General features: G+C 43.4%; 1 protein-coding gene across 1 annotated transcript in view; it reads left to right on the forward strand.

Moving 5' to 3' along the window:
- kiaa0825 (KIAA0825 ortholog) overlaps positions 1-21001 on the forward strand; it is a 105905-nt gene that overhangs the window by 45069 nt on the left and 39835 nt on the right. Inside the window, exon 22 of the mRNA XM_030104892.1 lies at positions 229-323. Within this exon, the coding sequence (XP_029960752.1) occupies positions 229-323 (95 nt within the window). The remainder of the gene's footprint in view (positions 1-228; positions 324-21001) is intronic.

Genomic DNA, 21001 nt, shown 5'->3' on the forward strand with positions numbered 1-21001 from the left:
GATGGCTACATCCCCCCAAATGGATTTATAAATTAATTGCTGTCTTATTGGAATAAAAACCTTCTTGTGCGGACATGATTGATCGCCTGATGTCGGTGGCCTGCACTGGAGACCCCCCCCCCCCTCCCTTTTTCTCCTTTGTTAGTGTGTCCCAGCTGGAGCAGTAATGCACTGATGATATTAACCCTGATTAATAACTAACAATACGCTATCCTCATACATCAACAGAGTGTCGTGGTCGACTGGGCATGGGACTGGCCGAGGCTGCTGCCAGCCTATCAGGGCATGAGTCAGGTCACCTTCAACACTCTGCTGGCCAACAGGTAAAACATTTCACTTGTTACTGATTCACACTCTCTCATAAGTTTAAAGCTTTAAAACGAGAAAAGGATCAATTAGCCAACCTGGTCTTCGTCTGTGATGCAAACTTTATTTTTTTTTTTTTTTGCTGCAGAATGGAGTTTTTTAATGGAAAGTTGATTAAGTTGATTTTCAGAGCTTTAGTCCGCCGTGTGAGTCGAATCTTAAAGTCGAGTCATCTGAAATGCAAATGTGATGCAACTCACTTCGTAGGCAAATTCATTGGTAATTGAGTTGAGGGAAGCTCCCTGCGTCCTGTTTGAGTGATTCAAGATTGGAAAGGATCGTTTTGGTTAGATCTTATGTCACCTGATTGAAGTTTTTCGCACATGTCCACTGCTCCTGTCCCATCTTCACCTCCTCCCGAAGCTTCCCCCCTCTTTTTTTTTTTTTTTGCTCTGCAACAGGCATAAATATTTATGCAGGTATGTGACACATATTAGATTGCAATACTTCAGGCTGTTCCCTGTTCTCCATTCACAGCTGTCACGCTGCCAGCTATCAGGGAGCTATGGGGCTACTGCACCTTGTCTCCACGCCTACGCCCAATCCATTCTAAATCACTGCCATTGTAACACACACATACACACACACACACACACACACACACACACACACACACACACACACACACACACACACACACACACACACACACACACACACACACACACACACACACACACACACACACACGCACCTTTCTAACAAAGGGCAAGCTCTGCATCTGCCAAGGACACAGGCCTAATAAGGGTGAAGTGCGCGGCTCTGTGCTGTGCTGTGACGAGCTTTGTCGCCTTCGTGCCTCTGCCCCGTCTCCCCCACCCCCATGCACACACTCTCCTTATATGCTGCTTTGTTGCATGTTAAAACAGATACTGTCATTGCATGACTGAGCCAAATTAGTGTTTGGGCATTCATGAATAGAAACTGAATGAAGCCAGATAGGAGGAGACAGAGAGGGAGAGATTGAACTTGCAGTTTGAGATTGTGAGTGACAAGGGAGATGAGTCAAATCTGACTCGGAACCATTAACTATGTGGGAGTGGGAGCTAACAGGGGAGGGGGGGGGTAAAGGTTACATAATTCACCCTAATCTCACAGTTTCGAAGTGTTGAGATTCTGTCATTTCCCTCATTAGCCTCTCTTTGTTGGCCAGAGGAGCAGATTTCATGGAGGATTTGGTGAATAGCTTCGGTTCTGTCTGAATCACTCGCACAGAGTGGGAAGTTAGTTTCATAGCTGGTGATATGTAAGCTGTCAAAGTTTTTCCTCAGATCCATCTCTGACTCAGAAGTATCTCTCAAGCAATAAAAGGCCATTCATAGGATAAGCACACTGATCTCTGATCCACTGATCCGTTTGTTAGCGGAGATAAGGATGAAGCGTTCTGCATAACTTCTGGCTGAAGCAGCCTCAGCTGTTTTCACAGAGGCTCCACAACAATTACTCTCTGGCCACTTTCACTTAGTAGACTCAACACCAGCATCTTTTTTTTTCATAATTCTATTTTATTTATTATTATTGAAGACACTACCGCATGACTCTGCCTTATTGTGGCATTGTGACCTTCCCTGAGAGGATTCACATTTCCTGTATATTTCCTATGTATCTATGGAGAGAGAGAGAGGGAGAGAGAGGAAACTCTTCTTTATTCTTTATTGCTCCCCACACTTTGCGAGCGAGTTAGCAACGTGGCCCATCATCGGCCTCCTATATATTGTTATAGTGGCAGGACAGTTATTGTGCCCAGAGTTTATATCACATTCTAATGGTGCAAGGCTATGAGTTAAGGGCGGTGGGCTTTTAAAATAGGGCTGTTAAATCACTGCCCAGATGACTTCATTAGCAGAGCAGGACACATGCTGAGACACTTGTGCTCACGCACGCACACACACACATACACACACGCACAGAGCATCCACTTTCACCGTGCTACCTTGACGATGTAACATTGTGGGGCAGACAGGAGGCGAGGTGGATTTATACAGGTGTGTGTGTCCTTCTTTGTCACCTGTCACTTCACTTCCCCCAGCATGATGGTTCATCCATCATCTGCAGATTGAGCTTTTCGGCAGAAACCAGACTGATTAATACCACCGTAGGACCCCCAGGGTTGACTGGCTGCCTGGCTGACCCGACTTCCTGCAGGCTGGCTGTTTCATGGGTGTAGATGAATCACTTTATGTGTGTGTGCTAACATTTTATTCAACTTATTTGCAAGTGAAATAGACAGCTTACTTATCGAGGCACTTTGTTAATGATATAAAAGGTGTGTTTAGTGTCAAGTGGGAAAGATCTCTCTGCTAATAATAGGTTAAGTTAAAATTTGACTGAATGGTGTGTAGGCTGACTGACCTGCTGGTTGCCGATGTGCTGCGATCCATCAAAACGGATGGAAGGATCAATGATGGACTGACTGTCAGGAAGGATTACTGAGTAACTGTTGTTTGAGTGACTTGACCAAAAGTTAGAGTGAGTCTCCAGAGCAAGTTTCATCTATATTAACAAGTCGTACTTCTGTATTTGCGTGTGCAGTGTTCTTTTTGTCATGCGTTTCCTATATCCTTATTGCTGTTATTCACATCTTATTTTTGCAACACATTTCTTCTTGGTTGGGGACATTTTACTCTTCCATCAGCGCTTTCTGTAGTTAAATTATCTCATTTAACTTCCTCCATTGATGCCAATGAACAGAAATACCACATTGCAAACTATTCAACGATCAAGGTCCATAAGAAGACCTGAACAGATCACTTCAGATTTACAGCAACCGTCCTAACATGTATTAACTCGTTTTCTTTACCACAAGCCTTTAGCACATTTAAAATAAAGTTTCTATTATCGAATGCCAAAATCAATAACATTACATCCCCCAGGTTAAATATCAACTTGACATGACACCTTGAACAAATTGCACACCAAGGGTGTCCGTTAATTGCTGTGATCCACTGATTGAATGGCGTCCGCGCCGCCTCATTCTCTGACTTGAACTCATGAGCCACTCTTTGCTGTTGGCACTTGGAGTCAAAACGGTTCTACTGATGCTGAATAGTTTCTCTTCAACTAGCGATCTACAAATGGATAACTCTATGGATGCTTTGTCCTTGGTCACCCTTTGAATTCCATTTTCTTTGGTGAACACTTGTAACTCTGTTTCAGCATACTTTCGCACAAAACAGCCCGAAGAGACTCAACCCCCTTTGTAGGTTGGAATTAATGGCTGCAGTTATGACCCTTCTTTTTCATCGCTGACTCTGATTGTGTTGCAAGGCCTTCATGTGCCACCATCTTTTATGTCATTTTTCTTCTCCTTCCAAGCAAACTCAAACACATTCTTGGAAAAAAAAAAAAAAAAAAAAAACATGAGAAGCCATGCCACAGACAAAAGTCACATTTTAACTATTGCCTGCCAAGGTGACTTCTTGAAACCATTTCTGCGTGCCTGTATGTCAGTGAAGGTCTTCTGACCTGGTTGATAAGGGGCAGCCAAGTATGAGAGATGGAGCTTCATGTGTCACAGGGCACTCCTCCACTCCATCATGAGGACCGAACATCATCCAAGGACACTCTGGCCGAGAGGTACTGGTTCTACTCCTCCAGGTACTCTTAATTTAAACCAACATAGGGCCACACAAAGACTTCTTACATCCGTCAGCAGTGATATCAGAGTTAGTTATCTGTGGTTTATGATATTTTTACAGCTGATTTTCTGACTAGGCACTAATCTCCATGTTTTTATTGCACACACTTTGACATTAAGAAAGCACTAGCAGCATTGACCCATAGATTTGAAAGCATAATATGGTAAGCTACATTGTAACTACTGAACACTAAAGCATTTCTCCTGCATTGTCTCATTGTTTCTCTTACCCCCCAGGTCCATAACAATAGCAGTTTGTGGAAAAATGCCAGTCTGTGGCATTCTCTTGCTTGAGCAGCTCCTTAAATTGCGGCGATAGACGCTTGTGCTTTCAGGAAGTGGGCAATCGCCATCTGTTCCTCGGCACTGCCATATGGCGGGCCTTTTTTTCAGGGAATAAAATAAAAACAAATATGTCAGAATGTTCGTCTTCCTCCACGGACGCTGATCAACCTGGGGAGAAGCTGGATCTTAGTGTGTCTGGATTAATGGTCTTACTTTACGCTTCAGGGAATGAGGGAGTGTGCGCTCAGCTTTGCATGTGTGTGTGTGTGTGTATCTCTTTTGAGGGCATGCACACACTAATGCACACTTATGTACCTGGAAGTATTTCTCGAATCATTTATCTGACTTAAAGGGTGATGTTGCCACCCTGTTTTGAGCAGTTAGTTGCTCTAGTCTTGGAAGCATTAAACAACACAGGAGAAAGCTTCAAGGTTAGCCGGAGTGACATTTCATGGCTGCCGCTGCCAAAGAAACAAGAAGAAATGCTCTCAAGCCATCATCAGACTCTCCATCTTGCGAGGCCAGGAATTCAAAAGACTTGTCACTTTTGAAAATCAGGAGAGTGTGATGTGTCATTGAGGAAGGGCTTCTTTCTTCTCTCGTCGATCCCCTTGTGCGTCCCCTCCACTGACTGACAGCTCGGGATGGGAGTTTGTGTTGGTGGAGACAGAATACATCTTTTGTCTGCTTGGTTATACATGGTGTGTTTTGTCTCCGCTACCCCTGGACAGCGCTGACACATTGAGGTTTTCATTAGCCGTAAGCAGGTGGTGGGACGAGCTTGTGAGCATCAGTCTGCCTCCACGCCCGGCTGTGTTCGCGCACGCATCTGCACTGCGCCAACTTGTACACTGTAAGCATATCATGGAGGGCGTACATGTGTCTGCCTGCGTGTGTGTGAATGTTCACCATTACATTTGAGCGTGTGCGATAGTTTGGAGGTTTGCTCCAAAGGCGAATAAATCAGTGATGCCTGGGATAAGGCCGTGGCCCCACCTCAAACTGCACAGACAAGCTGAGAGGCTCATTAATCAAACGGCCAGTCACAGATGTGATGGCTTCCACACAAACCGCCAGCAGACTGTGAAAGTCACATCCAACAGAGTCAACTGTCAGCCAGGCAGGCAGGTTGCACTTTTCCTCTCTCCCCCGTCTCTCTCTCTCTCTCTCTCTCGCTCTCTCCCTTTCCCCCCCCTCTGTTGTATTTATCCCTCGCTCTCCCTTTACCTCCTCTCACCTCCAGCATGATGCCTCAGTGTGATACATCTGAAATATTTGTCTTGTCCCTCTAAAAACGATCTCAAGGGTCAAGTGAAATCCATCTTCTTAGGGAGTGGTCATGGTCAAGCCATTCTACAGACACGAGACATCAGTCATTACTACAAGTCGCTCGCCTGCAGTTGCAACTAAGTTGAACAATATCTTTGTCTCTGACCTCAACGATCAAGACTCTCTTATAGCCTTAAATACTCAAATCCATCTGATAAAGCATGTTTGCGTTGAGTTTAAATTACTGAAATGATGCATCACATGCTGCTCGTTGTGTTGAGGTTCAAAGTGCTCTCAGGTTTAAATTGTGCTCCCCCCCTCATCAAAATGCAGTCTTGTGAAAATGATTTTTTTCCCATCACTTTTTAGTTATTATATCACATACAATTCCGCTGCTACAATCCCAACTCCCGTGTGGTTTAAATTGGTTACAACTGTTAACAATCATTTCAGCAGTATCACTATTCATTGACATAATTGTCAGTGCGCAGTGCTTATGCCACAAGGCAAGCTTCTCAACGGGATTATCTGGTTATCCCTTGTGTTTAGTCAACTTAAAGCACCTGACCTCTAAAAATCCTCCCTTTGCATTTATCATTTCAGATAATTTCACAATATAAATAGAAACCTCTGTCATAGTTCCAACGCCAAACCTTGGGTGCATAAGTAGTTGTCGAGACTTTAACGCCATAGTTAAATGCTACTTAATCTACTGCGAAACCCTCCAAGGATGGATAGAGATGCTGGATGGAACAGGCACAAGACAAATCCACTCGTTGCTGATTAAAAATGGCAAGTCCCAAGGCTCCTCACATACTCTGGGGGTATTGCAAGCAGAGAACATACTCCACCCAGCAACTGAGAGCGATGCTTTTGTCTTCAGCAATGGTGCTGATAGGAAGGAATTTATTTTGTTATGATGCCAGAATTTTGAGGATTCACTCCAGAGTAGTCGGAGCTTTGTAAAGCTGAGGATGACTTGCTACACAAGCCTTATGTGGAGGTGTTTGAAATATATCAAGCTTGAATGAGTCGTCATACAGCTACAAATTCAAATACAGTGTTCCTCAATGCCATCTGAGCCTCTTTCCATCATAACTCAGTTACGGAGAATTGGTGTTGTGAGCCTGGTGCTGTAATCAGTAGTAATCGTATCAATATTAGGTAAAAATCAGTATTGTTATAATACCAAGGTAAAAGCTAAGAGACGCCACGGCGCTGTGGTAACTAAGATGCTCTGCTTACACTCGCAACCTTGAAGTGTATTGTTACCTGACTTTGCTTGCTTTGGATCAACTTTCTCTCTGAAATTCTGCTCAATCCACTGGGCATTTGTTTTTGTGCGCTTTGTCAGCAAAATAATTCCATATTTTGCCCCTGGAACCAGTTTTGTCAACCAGTTTAGATGGACTGGGAATCAGTTCAAGAAGCAGTAGCCTGTTTGACACTGTTGCCATGCTTCCTGCTGATTTACTGAGATGACTTTTTAGCTGACTGCAGCAGTCTATTGTCAAGAGCCAGTTTGTGACCGTCTGTTCCAGTCCATCATTGTATGCTTTCTCTTCTTTTTTACTATTCCATGTGCCATCTTTATTCAGCCCCTCTGGAGGTGACACTGAGATAAGCTTTTTAAGCTTGCAGAATGTGTTCACTTGTTTGATGAGTGTATTGAAGGATTACACTGTAAAACTAAACGGTGAAATGAAAAAGAGACGTTTCCTTTGTGCCAGCATTGCAGTCAGGAAGCATAGCCCTGCATAAACTAGCTCCACAGAGCGGCGGTATTCATATTGCTATTGATTGAATAAGTAATAGTTTATTACATAATCATACAGAAAATAGTAAATAATTTAAAGTGTTTTCTTCCTATATGCATGCCGAGGCAACAGTGTAGCCTTTAGCGGTTACAGATACTATTCAGTTACTGAAGTCTAGATCGATTTTAGTTCTGTTGCACCCAAAGATTGTATCGGATACTTGGGGAAGGTGTAGCACATCTCTATATTCGCTCATTGTGTGTGTCACGCTGGAAACGAGACAACGCCTGTGTGTTTAAGACACAGTGTCTCTTTGTGTGTCCTCCTGTGTGTGACTGTGTGATGGTGAGGGTTTGCTTTGGTGGTACATCACGAGGTTGCATCCCGTCGCCAGGCTCATTAGCCCATCAGCGGCGCCCAACCAGCCCCAGCCAATCGCTGCTCTCCACTTGGCTCTGCCATTTGCATGTGGTCCAGGAAGAGATAATTAGAGGGATCTCTGCCTGTCACTGTTAATCTGGGACTTAGTGAAGGGCTGTGACGCCGACATGCTGATGGACTGACACACATGTCTACACACACACGGTGCAGTGTCAGCCTCTTGTACACACACTGGAATCCGATCTTTACTTCCTGCACAAACTCAAAGAGGTGCAGGCGAAAGAACACAGCTAACTCTTTCCCAACCCTTCCTTTTTTTTTTAACATAGAACCAAAACATTTGTCATTTCGTAACCCTTTTATCTCTAATACTGCAGTGTATTATGACGGAATCTATTGTGGTTACTTTTCCATTGGTATGTATGTGATAGTATGTTGACTCAGTGGCTGTTTACACCAGTACTACGCTGTTGACAAAGGTTTTAGATCCCTGTTCAGATAGACTGTGTGCTTGTTGCTTCCCAAACAGGCAGAATGCTCAGTAAGCCTTTTGAACAAGACCAGCTGTCAGCCCTATATACAGTACTTTCACACACATACCAACAAACATGTATGTGTGCTCATGCACTGGCACGATCCCAGCGATGCACATGCTGGAAGCGCCCACACACACACTCACATGCACGTACGTGCACTCACACACATGCAAACAGACACACACATCACTGATTGGCAGGCCTCCTGTTTCCCCATAATCCCGACTGATTTATCCAATCAATCTCACTTGGAGAGCTGCTAAAGCGTTGACTAATATTAAGAGTAGAACATGTGACAATTAAAACATCCTCCAGGTAATTACAGAGCTGGTTTAGCAGCAAACAACTGAAGCATTTTATACATTCAGCATGTGGTCTGCGTGTTTTATTTGTACCTGTTCGACAGTTAATCGCAGGAAATGAGGTACATCTGTGGATGTTATTGCCTTTATTGCTCATGCCACATATTATGTAAAATGTCATACCATTAGCTGAATGTGCCTATACAAATATTGACTCTGTTCACCTAATTGACTATCATTGGATGTTTTTTTTTTCTCCCCAGTGCAAGAAAATTCTGCTAAAAGCTTTATAGATGTTCATGTCACTGCAAAATCTATTTTCCACCCAATGACAGCTAGTCCTTTCTGCACACTGTGGGACTGCTAAATGGTGCATGTTGAGAGAGAAGCTGAGTACCATTGCTGACCTCATCTGTCCTGCTCTGTGACCCTGTGTCGCCACTGATGGCACATAATAGTTGACACTTGACTTTAGGGGCTCTTTAAGTGCCAAGAGTGCCCACGGCCCTGGATTCATATTCTAATGCAGTCATCTTTGTACTCTGCTCTGCTACCCTTTGTCCAGGAGCTCTCAGTACATATGTTTTTACTTTTTTTGCCTTTCTTTGTCTCTCTCTCTCTGTTTCTCTCTCGTGCGCTCTCTCCTTTTGTTCATTCATGCTCTTTCTTTTTCTCTTGTCTCAAAGAAGAATATGTGCATGCAATAACGCAGATACACAAACGCACACTTACAGTGAAACAGAAACACTCAGACCTATTCAGACATGCATCGACTGAATTTTGAAACAGTCTGTTCTGCCCTCCTGCCCCTGCACCATTACAGGTAAGCACATAGGTGCACTTGTCTTGACACTTGTGTTGGCAAATCTGCAGACAGTCAGAGTGAACATCCTTGTTGGAGTTTCCTCTTCTCTCAGTGCAAGACTGCTTAAAAATTGTGCCCTACAGTGACAAATGGCTGTTGTCTGGACCTTAACCAAACTGACTCGGAGTGTATTTACTCTTTTGTCTTCCTCAAATGTAGCTTGGGCATGCAATGTTTTATGAGAAAATTAAAACAATGAGAAAGGTAAGCATTAGTCTAATAGAATCGTGATTCATGTTTAGGTTTTACTTTGTTGGAAAACTATGAAAATAATAATTAATTTAAAAGTATTATTTTTCATCTTGCAAAATTACGGTAGTTAACTTTGTTAATGTAGTGAATCCTTGACATGACAGGTAACCTCTCTGCCTTGACGTTGTCTTGGTCCAGCATTTACATTTGATCATATCAAGACTGTCGTCTGTAAAGTCGAGCCACACATTGAATAGGTCAACACCAGCGTTTCAGAACCATTGTAGGATACAGGATGTATGGAAGTCATGTGATCCTTGTCAAAACTCCTTCATCAAATGATGGCCTCAATCACCTGAGATGTTCTTACAATATGCCAAATGATTAAATTTAACATTAGCTTAAACTCCTAGCAAGGTCTTAATGTCAAACCATAGGGTCGGATCACACTTTTCTATAAATATGGTGGGCTGTCTTTGTCGCAAATGGCAAATATGTGCTTGCACTCCACCTTTGCTGCTTTTTACTCAATGCTTCTTTCAAATCTTTCTCCTTTTACCTGCTCCGGCTCCCCCTCTTTGCTATCTTCTCAGAGAAGCCATCATGGGTCATGTTTTTCTGAGTCTTTGATCACTGAGTAGTCTTTCAGCATGTTGACTACAAGGCCTCTCACCTCCCCAGTGGTTGTTGCAAAAGAGGGGGCACACTTATCTACCTTCTATGATGCTAATGGTTGAAAGCATTTGCTGATGTTGAAAGAGTGCGTGTGTGTGTGTTTGTGTGTGTCCACTCAGACATGATGAAAGACTTTGCTATAACACTGGGTTGTGATCAGTTGCGGCTACATTGTAGCTCGGCTCCATTGCGGTTGATAAGAAACGGCATTCTTGTGTACTGTACCTGGCAGATAATGATCATGTGACGCAGCCATCATTTGTGAAAATAAAACCCTCGGCGATTAGAATCACGACGATGTTCTTAAATAGCTTTAAAGGTTGGCTTTTACATCTCCTACTACCCTGAGCATACCATCTGTATCTATTTGTTCAGTTATTGCATGGAAAACTTCCTTTACTGTGCCATAATGGGTTTGTCCTCAGGGCAAAAACTCTGGTTCAAATAGAAAAAGATTTTTTTTTTTTTCCTCACTCTTTTATACCTCATGTGTGTAAACGATGGTTGGGTGTCTAAGAGCTTCGCTGCGCCATCCAACTGCAGAATTCTCCCTTTTGTAAGATGCAGGGGATGGCCTTGATGTGACAGCTTGTGATGTTAGCCCAAGTTGTTTTTGACAGAAGACAAAGAAAAAGGAAAGAAGGGAAAGGGAAAAAAGGCGGAGCAGTGGATTTTTCCCTCTGAGGTGAATTTCCTTTGCAGAAATCAATTCTTTCTCTCCTTCATTTTATTTAAAAAAAAAAAAAAAAAACATTTTTGTTTTCCTCGGTATCTTTGCTTTGTCATGCCTGTTAAGAACAGTCTGTTTGATTGGATTTGCCACTGGAGACATTTAGTGATCTTGATGGATTTGTTGGATGCAGGACTTAGGCTTGCTGGAAGCATCTTTTTTAGATGTTTTCCTCCTCTGTGACATTATGGAAACAGGTCTACCCTTTACAGCAGACTGAACAGTGAGAGGTATTATTTGACATATTGTGGTGATACATGCCAGTCCATAAGAATGCCAATGACAATCACAGGAAAGGACATTTAGATTACTGTCGAGGCTCCCTGTCCTGTCTCTTCCTATCTGGCTTGCTATCACTCCATCTGTTTTATAATCTGTCTTCTCTTCATCTTGAGTTTGACTTGTAATGATGAAGAGCTGGTCAGAGGGGTATAGAGGATTGTGCGTGTGCGTGTGTGTGTGTGTGCGTGCGTTAATGGACAAGTGAATGAATGTGAACTTTATGTGTGTGCGCACATGTGTGTGTGTCCAACATCTGTGCCCTCACTGAGTCTGAGTGTGACCCTTGGGCTGTACCTTGCAATCAGTCAGGCTGCCCGGCCCTCCTGACTGAGTGTTCCTCCTTTAAGTCCTTTAAAAGGGCCCTTCTTATCGCTGGGTGGGAGACCTTTCCTCTGCCCCTCACTGTTCTCAAGGTGAGCTTTCTGTTCCCGCTATCCTTCATATGCACCTTCCCGCATACGTGGTTCATAAAAGAGTCTGGATGTTGGCGTTGCCTCTCAAGGTGAAGCCGTACCAGTGCTCTCCATACAGCCTTCTACCAGCTCTCCATCCTCTACTTATTCACGTCTGACAAAGGAGTCGAAGTTTAAAGGTGGTTCGACTCCCTCCTCCCTTTCATTCTCACTTTCTCTCAAGGTGAGTCCCTTCCTGCTCTTATCTTTATCTATTTTTTTTCCTCCATTTTGTTATTTCAGACACAGATATACACATGCACACATAGCACACACACCATTGTTTAAGATCCGCAAAAAGGAGGGAAAAAGAGCAAAAGTTAACTTATACAAATGAAGAGATCAGCATAAATGGCCCTTTCTTGCTACTGACGGTTTGATAACTTCCCACAATGCATGGTAACCATGACGGACTTTTTTAAGTCATATTTTTTGTTACTCATTTGATTAATTACATATTTTAACCAAGGAAAGTAGCACTAAGTGATATAGTATGTGAAAACATCCTATTAATAAAAGATTATTTTTAGTTGTGAATAATGGAAAAATGTATGATGTGGTTCAATTTAACTGCTCCCAAAAAATAGATTGTGTGGAAATTATCATATATTGGTGTGTGTATATCCTTTTATGTTCTTAAAGTTTTGTTTCTCCAGTCGAATAACATCTCAGAGTAAGATAGTTTCTGAGTATTATACAAAAAAAATTAATATAATTATATCAAGTTATTTGAAAAGGACAGAAAGTGAAAAGTTAGTAAAATGTCTGCATATATACACGCGCATGCGGACGTGCACTCGCTCTCTTTATGTCTCCTCCACGCACGCGCACACACAAGCATACCGACACCCACACTGTCATTCTAAAATTCTTCAGAGAACAGTCAGTAAAAGTTGGACTGTAATATCACCTCTTTGCTTCTTTCTTTCTTGCTGTTGTTCTCTCTTGGAAGAAGACTCGACTTCTTCTTGCGGGTGTCTGTGGGGTTTGGAGTTTTGATGCCCACATGCTTGGTGGAGAGGTCAAAATGCCTGCGGTTGTCTCCGAGCCTGCCAACAGCAAAGGCGTTTCAAAGAGTTGCTCCTATATGTACACTATGTCCATATCTTTCTGAGTGTATGTGATATAATCTGAGCTGCGCTGGGCCGAAGCATGCAACTTGCCAAAGGAACATGCAGCAGATGGATAAGAAATATCTCAACTTTTCTTTTTTTTCAAGGAATATCTGCCAGAAGGCTGTATTAAGATATTTTTCCATAGTGGTTTAGGTTTTACAAGTGTGAAATATACATATATAATAATTTAAAAGTTATCAACAAGGACTGCAGTTGCTATAAATATGTTAATCACATAGTATGCCTCTTCCTAAAAACAGATTTAGAAAATTTGCTATTTAATGTTTTGTGAAATCTTTGTGTCAGCACAACTCCACTCAGGTGTCACTAGTGTTTGTTGAGAAGTCGGAGACGGACCACAGCGTGTATAAAAAAAACATATTCACTAGTATTACACCCAGGAATCATGAAAATACTGTACAACTAGTTGGATAGACAGTGAGATGCAGGATTGGATCCCGTTAACTCATCACATTCTCTTGAAGAGGTTGTGTCCATGCAGTGGGAGGCCAGCGTGGGTTGATATCTGTCTCTCTCTATCTGTATCACTGAGAGCAGATATGGCTGATATCTCCGCATTTTAGACCTGACAGCTCCGATCATAATCAGTCGCCCTCCAGCTCTCCCGCCTGCTATCTCCTTTTCTCTATATCACATCCTAACTAGCATGGTGTCGATGTTTGTCTTGCTCTTGTTTAGTGTTGCACCCCTCTCCTCATTTAGCTACACCTCTCTTCCTTACTCTTTCCCATGCAGTAATGGTGCACTTTGGGAATATGCACTTTATGCACAGGGAGTCAGAGTTGGGAGTCAATCTGCCGTTGTTTCCATACAGTGTTGTTTGCGTTACTGTGTGTGTGTGTGTGTGTGGGTAGGTGGGTTTGCGTCAGAGATCATTTACAAAGGGATCAGCCCTGGAGGTGTCGATGCATCGCTGCAGTGGAGGGAGAGCAAAGAGGGTGGAGGCGAGCCGGTTCGCAGCAGATGCAGCAAACAGCCAACTAGCTCGAAAACGTTGCCTCACTTGGCGCTGCGCAGCAGAGTGCACTCTTTATTTATTTATTTATTTATTTATTTTGGTTGTGGGGCAAATGTATGTTCAGTGGCATTGGATATCAGTGACAGGAAGGATCAAAGAGCGACATCACAAATGAAGCTGTCAAAGTGGTCCGACAGCTGGGTCCCGAGGCGAACATCCCTCGCTCGCACATTTTATTATGATCGCAGTGAAACCTCACAGCAAGAAAGGGGGAAAAAAAAAAAAAGAAAACCATCATCTCCCCAACCAGAGAGAAAGAAAAGGAGACAAAACGAGCGCTGCTGTATCATTGCTGTCCATGATAGAATGAATTATGAATGTGTGAAGGGGATTAGGAAACAATGGTTGAAGTCACTCGGATCCGCGCCGAGTTTCCTCACCCTCAGCCCGGCATCTAATTAGCACTTTCAACACTAGTGTATGATCTCATTAACGTGATTTCTGCTTATGTAACGTGCATGCAGAGGCGCTTGCTTACATACACACATGGAGATTGCAGTATTATTACATAAAGCAAATGAGTGTGTAAAATGCATTGTTTATTGTTGAGCTAATACAGTTAGAGTGATGATTCAGATGTTGTGGTAACACTGTACGTATATGCAACAGCGTTATTCAGTGTTTTCGGGGCGTTTGTGCCTGGCTTTCCCGCCTTAAGTCTTGCAATTATCTGAGCAATTTGATAATGTGTGATGAGCATCATCAGTCACAGTATCATAGTTCTGACTGGTCCGCAGAATAGACAGTTTCCAGCGGAGTGCTTGTCGAGCGCTTCAGTAACCAAAGAAACATTTGAGATCATACTTACGGTATGAATATGCAATACTGTATCATGAAGGGCAGGGGTATATTTTTCCACGTTATTGCTCAGTCTGTTTGTATAGTCGATACAGTTCACATCAGCTAATTAGCATCCACACTTTGAGATATAGGGAGAGCGGGGAAAAAAAAAAAAGATGAGGAGGATGCAGGGAGGAGTGTAAGGGTAGGATAATTAGACAGAATTAAGCCATCTCTTTTAATCTAGCTTCTGAAAGAAAGAAAGAAAAAAGAAAGAAAGAAAGAAAGAAAGAAAGAAAGAAAGGAAGGAAGGGTGGGGGTTCTGGGTGTGAGGCCTGCATATTCACCCTTCTGCTGTCTTGCTCGCTCGCTCGCTCGCTCTCTGCCTGTCTGATGCAGGGTGTGAATGTGTGGGAAAAGAGGGGCCTGGTGCCTGAGCTCAGCAGAATGGATCAGCTTGTGTTTCTGAGGCTCGAGAAGTGTCCCATTGTCATGATGTCACTGCAACTCAAGAAGGCCGACCTCTGACCCCGATGGATTCATGGCAGCCCACCGCAGCACCCCCACTACGCCAAAGGGGTCAGATTGCCACTGGGCGCCCACTAGGGGGTAGCCAAGCCTTTTGGTGTGAATTTTGAGGTGCTTGCGCCTTTTACGGCTCGTAACCAATGACATGTTTGCCTCCGAGCGCGTCTGTCGCTGTACCCCCCGATTTGGGGTCCTTCGGCTCGCTCTGCCCCGCTCGTTCTCCTCGCTTTTCCCTGTTGCGCCGCTGCCATCCGAGGCAGCCATGACTCTTTTCACTCTCCCTTCCTCCCTCTCCCTCCTACACACACCTTGCATCTCAGTACCCATGAATATAGCGCGTGCCGCCAGATGTCGCAAATACATCATCTGAGGGATACGGCGGTGATGGAAAAAAGTCAAGGCACGTACGAGTGGGGGATGTGAGCTGATTTGAGCTCTCGAAGCCCGCGCGCGTGTCTGTGTGTATGTGTGTGTGTGTGTTTGCGTGTGTCCATGTGAAAGCGGGTGTGTGTGTCCCTTTTGTGTGCGCACGCATGTGTGGAGGTCACTGCAGGTCAGCATATTGTCCCTCAGATGTTTGATATTTTATGTATAAGAGGACGGCTCGAGCGAGAGGATAAGCACGTTACTGACAGAGGCATCGCCGTGCCACAATCCGCCACCTCAGCAATGTCGAGCCCAGAGTCAGATCAACAATGGAGAGGAGCAGCCTCAGCTGAGACCCAGAGAGGGCTGATGGGAGAGCGAGAACGCCAGGCACGGGGCGAGTGAAATCTAGCAGAAGTGCAGGAGCTTGTGCGTACGACGGCGGTGTTTCCTGATTATAATACAATTACAGCGATTACGTACAATATTGTTCGTACATATGCAGCGCACTGTTCTCCACGCCATATTGCTTACTGTAACAACAAAACAAAAAAAATGGAATGGATTGTAGCAACAAGAGCGCTCTGGCGATCTTGCCCCTGCAGGTGAGTGTGTTTGTCGGCCTGTTGGAGTGGCGAGGAGGAGCAGTGGCGCCCTGAGATCAACGTGCCGGGGAGGAGAATCCCCAGAGGGGAGCTATCCCAAACAGCACTTCTCTCTTTCTCCTTCAGGGGGAAAAGTTTACTGCCAGCTTGCTTTTGTAGTCGGCCTCAAAAGATTTGCGGCAGTCAGCATTAAAAGGCACAGATCTAAGGAGACGCCTCCAACTGAAATACCTACAGACGGAGGAGGAGGAGGAGGAGGAGGAGGAGGAGGAGGAGCGGGGTGCGAACTGATACAAACATTAAAGACAGGCGTTAAACTTTCCTCTTTATGTCAGCTTTGTACCCCAATAACAACAAAAAATAACAACAAAACTACCAAACATCATTTTGTGGTGCCTTTTTTTCTTTGCTTTATTCCTCTTTTTCTTAAGTATTGCCCTTTTTCACACTCTCCCATTTGTGCTCAGTTGCTGAAAGGTAGATTCTTTTTTCTTCTTAATTCAAACACATAGGCTGGTTACCAGGGCGATGATGCAGCAGATGACGCCATGCCTTGACTTGGTATTGTATAGCGGGTCGCCGGCTGCCAGAGTTCATGGGATGGAGGGGTGGGTTCGAGCAGCACTCGTCGCTGTGTTCCCTCCGTCCCTGCCTCGTGTTTCCCTCCTGCTCTTTCTCTTTCTCTTCGTCTCTCCAGGCTTTTCAGCTTTGGCTTGTCCAGTACGCCTTGTGTTCCCTGGGAAAAGGATTAATTATTCAACACACAGCCTCAATTAAATTTGAATTCGGCAGTTCAAGTAACCTTTTAGCATGGTGCATTTATTATTAAGGCAGATGCTTTGGCCCTGTTTAGATTTAGAGCCCCTTATCACACAGACAGTGAGGCTTGGCCTTGCCTCGGCTGGAATGTAGTGAGTTAGATTTTTCTCAAACAGCTTCTGATAAATATTTTGAACCATACATTTCTGTTTCTGTCAATTTTGTACATGCACTGACCAGTTTAATGGACCCTACATGTAGCTTGTCAGAGGATGTGTCGGGGGTGGTTTGTTTCCTGTTCAGACTATTACCATCTGAAGTAGCCATTGAAGACAAGACAGGACAGGAGGTCATTCTGACCTGCATTTTCTCCCATAATGAACACTTGGAAACTTGAGAGTCTTCATCGCTTGCAAATGCCTTCCTTTTTCAATCTTGCTCCTCTTCCCAATTCCTCCACTGAATAGAGTGGAGGGGCAGGAACAAAATAAAGACTAATAGTAACAGGAACATTCAGCAAAAGAATCAATTTTCATTTCAGGACAGACACACTTTCTCATCTGATGGATATTTAACAAATGCTCAATGACTACTCCACCACAGATGTTTCATGCTGCCAAAACTGACATATGAAAACACAAATGCTTGCATTTACACCTGCACACAACGGCGCCACAAAACGCAACACAACAAGAAATGAGAAGGAACAGCCTCCACGGTCCCTTTCAGTGATTCCCCCTCCCCCAGATCCTGTCTCTCCATTTTGCTCTTCCTCCATCAGAGGAGGTGGTGCCTTTGTCAGGCAAGAGCACAGAGACCTCACAAAGCAAGGAAAGATGTCACAACAAACAAAAACAGCATAGTAACCCCCCGAAATCTAATCAGGAACCATTGATTCATGCTCTGAATGGAGACTGAGTACCTTGAGAGTGGCTCATCCAATAAGGCCATAGACGGCGTGGCAGGGGCCTTCACAATTCAACTGTACAGTTCCCTATCATTCTGTTCTCACCTTTAGACTCGACTCTATCAACTCACAGATGATACAATCATCCCTCCACTCCAACATTTTATGTCCTTTTTTTTTTTTTTTTTACTTGGTCCACTAATTCATCTGTCATCTGTGTAGCTCAATCAATGATTTTTTTTTCTCCTTCATTTTTTCTTTCTCTTTTTTTTTTTTTCAGGCGGGGGGTGGGGGGGTGGGGGGGGGGGGGGGGCTCTGATTTGACGTCTCAAGTATTCTTTGAACACTAATAGGTTTGCTTTGTGGATGCGGAGGCATATGAGTCTTTGGTGCCTCAGTTTCTCTGATTGTGCGTATCTTGTGCTTATGGAAGATGCTTCAATTGTGCAATTAAACATTAGGTGAACCTTCGCGCGGCAAGTTTGCCTTGGGATTTTTCTTTCTTCATTCTTAAAACCTAAATTAAGAGAAGAAACACTGTTGCTAATGGCAATAGCGTCAAAAGAATGCATCCGTGCCTTTTCTGTCTTCATTACAGTATCATTACGATTGTGTTGCCTTTTGCTTTTTCTTGCCATCGAACCGAACTGAAAGAAAGAAGAAAAAAAAAAACACATTAACAGTGTAACTCTATTAACACTTAAGGTGGGATTCTGTGACATTTCAAATGAAATTATTTCATCTATAATACGTGCATGCCCTTCTGAGTTTTTTTTAATGCTCAATATAATGCAACAACTTTGCTCTTATTATTTGTAATGATACTTTGGCATTATAGGGTAGAGATATTGATTTGGGAACCCAAAGCATTTATTGTGGAGGTAAATGTTATTATTTTAATATTGGAGTCATGCTAATTTAATAGAGCGTAACGTACACACCAGGGTGTGAGCCGCAGGGGTCTCTCTGTCGTTCCCGCGCTCGTTCACTCTCCCTACTACCGAGCTTTGTACAATATGCTATAATTTCTGGTAATGTCAAGGAGCAGTCATGTCTGCTCACAAGTTTCCATTTGGTGGACGCTGTTTCACCAAGAAGAGGGAACACGCTTCTTTTTTTCCCCTTCCAATTTCTTTCATATTAGCCTTTAAAGATTAATGTTGTGTATTATTAATGGAATGTTGATTTTCTTCAAAAAAAAAAAAAAAAAAAAATCTCTTCCAATGAAACGGTAAAAATGATAACTTCACATGGACCACTTGTGAAACAAAAGATGATCTGCAGTCTTGTTTTTTCTTTTTTTTTGCTTGTGGAGCCGAGGTGGCAGCGGTTGTTCGTCCCAAACTCCCTCCACTCATCATCTCCGTACAGTGTATTAATATTTAATTGTTTATTGAAATGTTGAAAGAATTGCACCATCAGTGAGTTTACCTCGGCAGTACAGGAAAGCGGAGCGATGAAGTGGCCGGTTGACTTCTGAGGAGGTCAGAAGGTCGCAGTCATTAAAAGTTACACAATGAACGTGCAGTGCACTTCAAGTGATCATTGTCAGACCTCCAGCCTTTCTGTCCTGCCTTTCAATAAGAAATGCACTCGAACAAAGCAGAAAAAACAGGCAATTGTGTTTTTCTTGTCAAAGACGTTGTCTGTGATATGGGTTTTAAATAATTTGTGGGATTTCAAGCCAGTGTGAGCAAATAAAAATTGGTCGGATCTTAGGATCTTATTTGCAAAAAGAAAAAAAAAAAAGGATTTTGACATCAATGGGATGCAGTAAAATATTGGTTATTGTATGTTATTATAATACAACTATATGACATTATTCCCAAGAGTGTACCTCCTGGCTGAGGTTTGTTTTTATTTTCACCCTGATGTTGGTTCAAGTAAATTTGGGGCGCCAATGTTTTTCTTGTGCCGGTTCATATACTCAGCTAAAATATCTTGGAATTTAAATTTTCTTGCATGTGTGTTCACAAAATTTGTCATGTCCATCACTCACTCTTTTTAAGTTGCAGCGCTCAACTGAATGAGTTTTTCGATACGAGGTTTTGGGGATTTTTCTTAACAGACTAGAGGTTCTCTGGCCTCTGAGTTACTATGGTAACTGACCCACTTGCCTGCTGAATATTGAAAGTGAGGTCGAGGGAGTTTTGAGAGAACGCGACAGGGTCAGACAGACTGACAGACAGGTATAGTTGTAAAAATGTAAGAAAATGATTTCGCTCTGCTCTCAAGTCTTAAGCAACATCTGTGTTTCTGTCATGCACTGTCTGTCTCTCTTTCAGCCATCTGATCAGCTGTATTAACACAGGGACACTTGCTGAGTAGGGTTAAAAAGGGCATCTATTCACTCAGCACAGACACCCTTCACTGCTCTCACTCCGTGCGAGCGTGCGTGCGTGTATGCGTGTGTTTGTCCTTGCATGTTATTGAGTGGGTGTGTAGGTGTTGCTGAGTGGGACGTAGGTGTGTCTGCATGTGTGTGTGTGTGTGTGTGTGTGTGTCCATGCGCTTGCGAGTGCATGTGCGTGCTTACTCATGCTCGGACAAAGAGGTGGGGCCTTTTTTAACACCCTGTCAAAGGCGTTACCAGTAGAAAGGAGGATTTTGGGGTGGCCTCCCCCCAACTCACAGATATGAAGCTGTCATGGGAAGAATAGCTGCATTCATTGAATGACACTTATTTTCTCCCACTTTACACAAGTGCAGCGAACAAAACAGGCAGGGGAGCAGCTGAGGAAGACATTTTCTTCGCCTTCGTTGGCAATGACAGACATGCAGCAATTACTTTAAGTCTAAGCAGACACCAAGAAAACTGCCATTCCTGCTTAGCTTTGTTACTGCATTCTCGCAAGCTGCCTTCTGCTTGTTATTTATTGTTGACGTGACGTGCGCGCGTGCGTGCATGTATGCATGTGTGGGTGCTCAGTCGTTTTTGAAAATTTTGTGGGGAGGAAAATCAGTTCACGCAGGCTTTCCTATTGGGGACAAAAACCATATTGTGAATCAATACGTTTTTGAAAGGAAAATGCACTTTAATGTGTGAACCCGCCACCTGCAGCTTTTAGTTCCCGCGCCTCAAACAATGCATAGTCGCTAACCAAGTAAATGTTCAGCTGCGATGTCAAGGTTTTAAACAGTTATCTCGGCAAAGGCACATCACAGAAAGAAAC

Source organism: Salarias fasciatus, chromosome 12, assembly GCF_902148845.1.
Source record: "Salarias fasciatus chromosome 12, fSalaFa1.1, whole genome shotgun sequence".
Lineage (NCBI taxonomy): Eukaryota > Metazoa > Chordata > Actinopteri > Blenniiformes > Blenniidae > Salarias > Salarias fasciatus.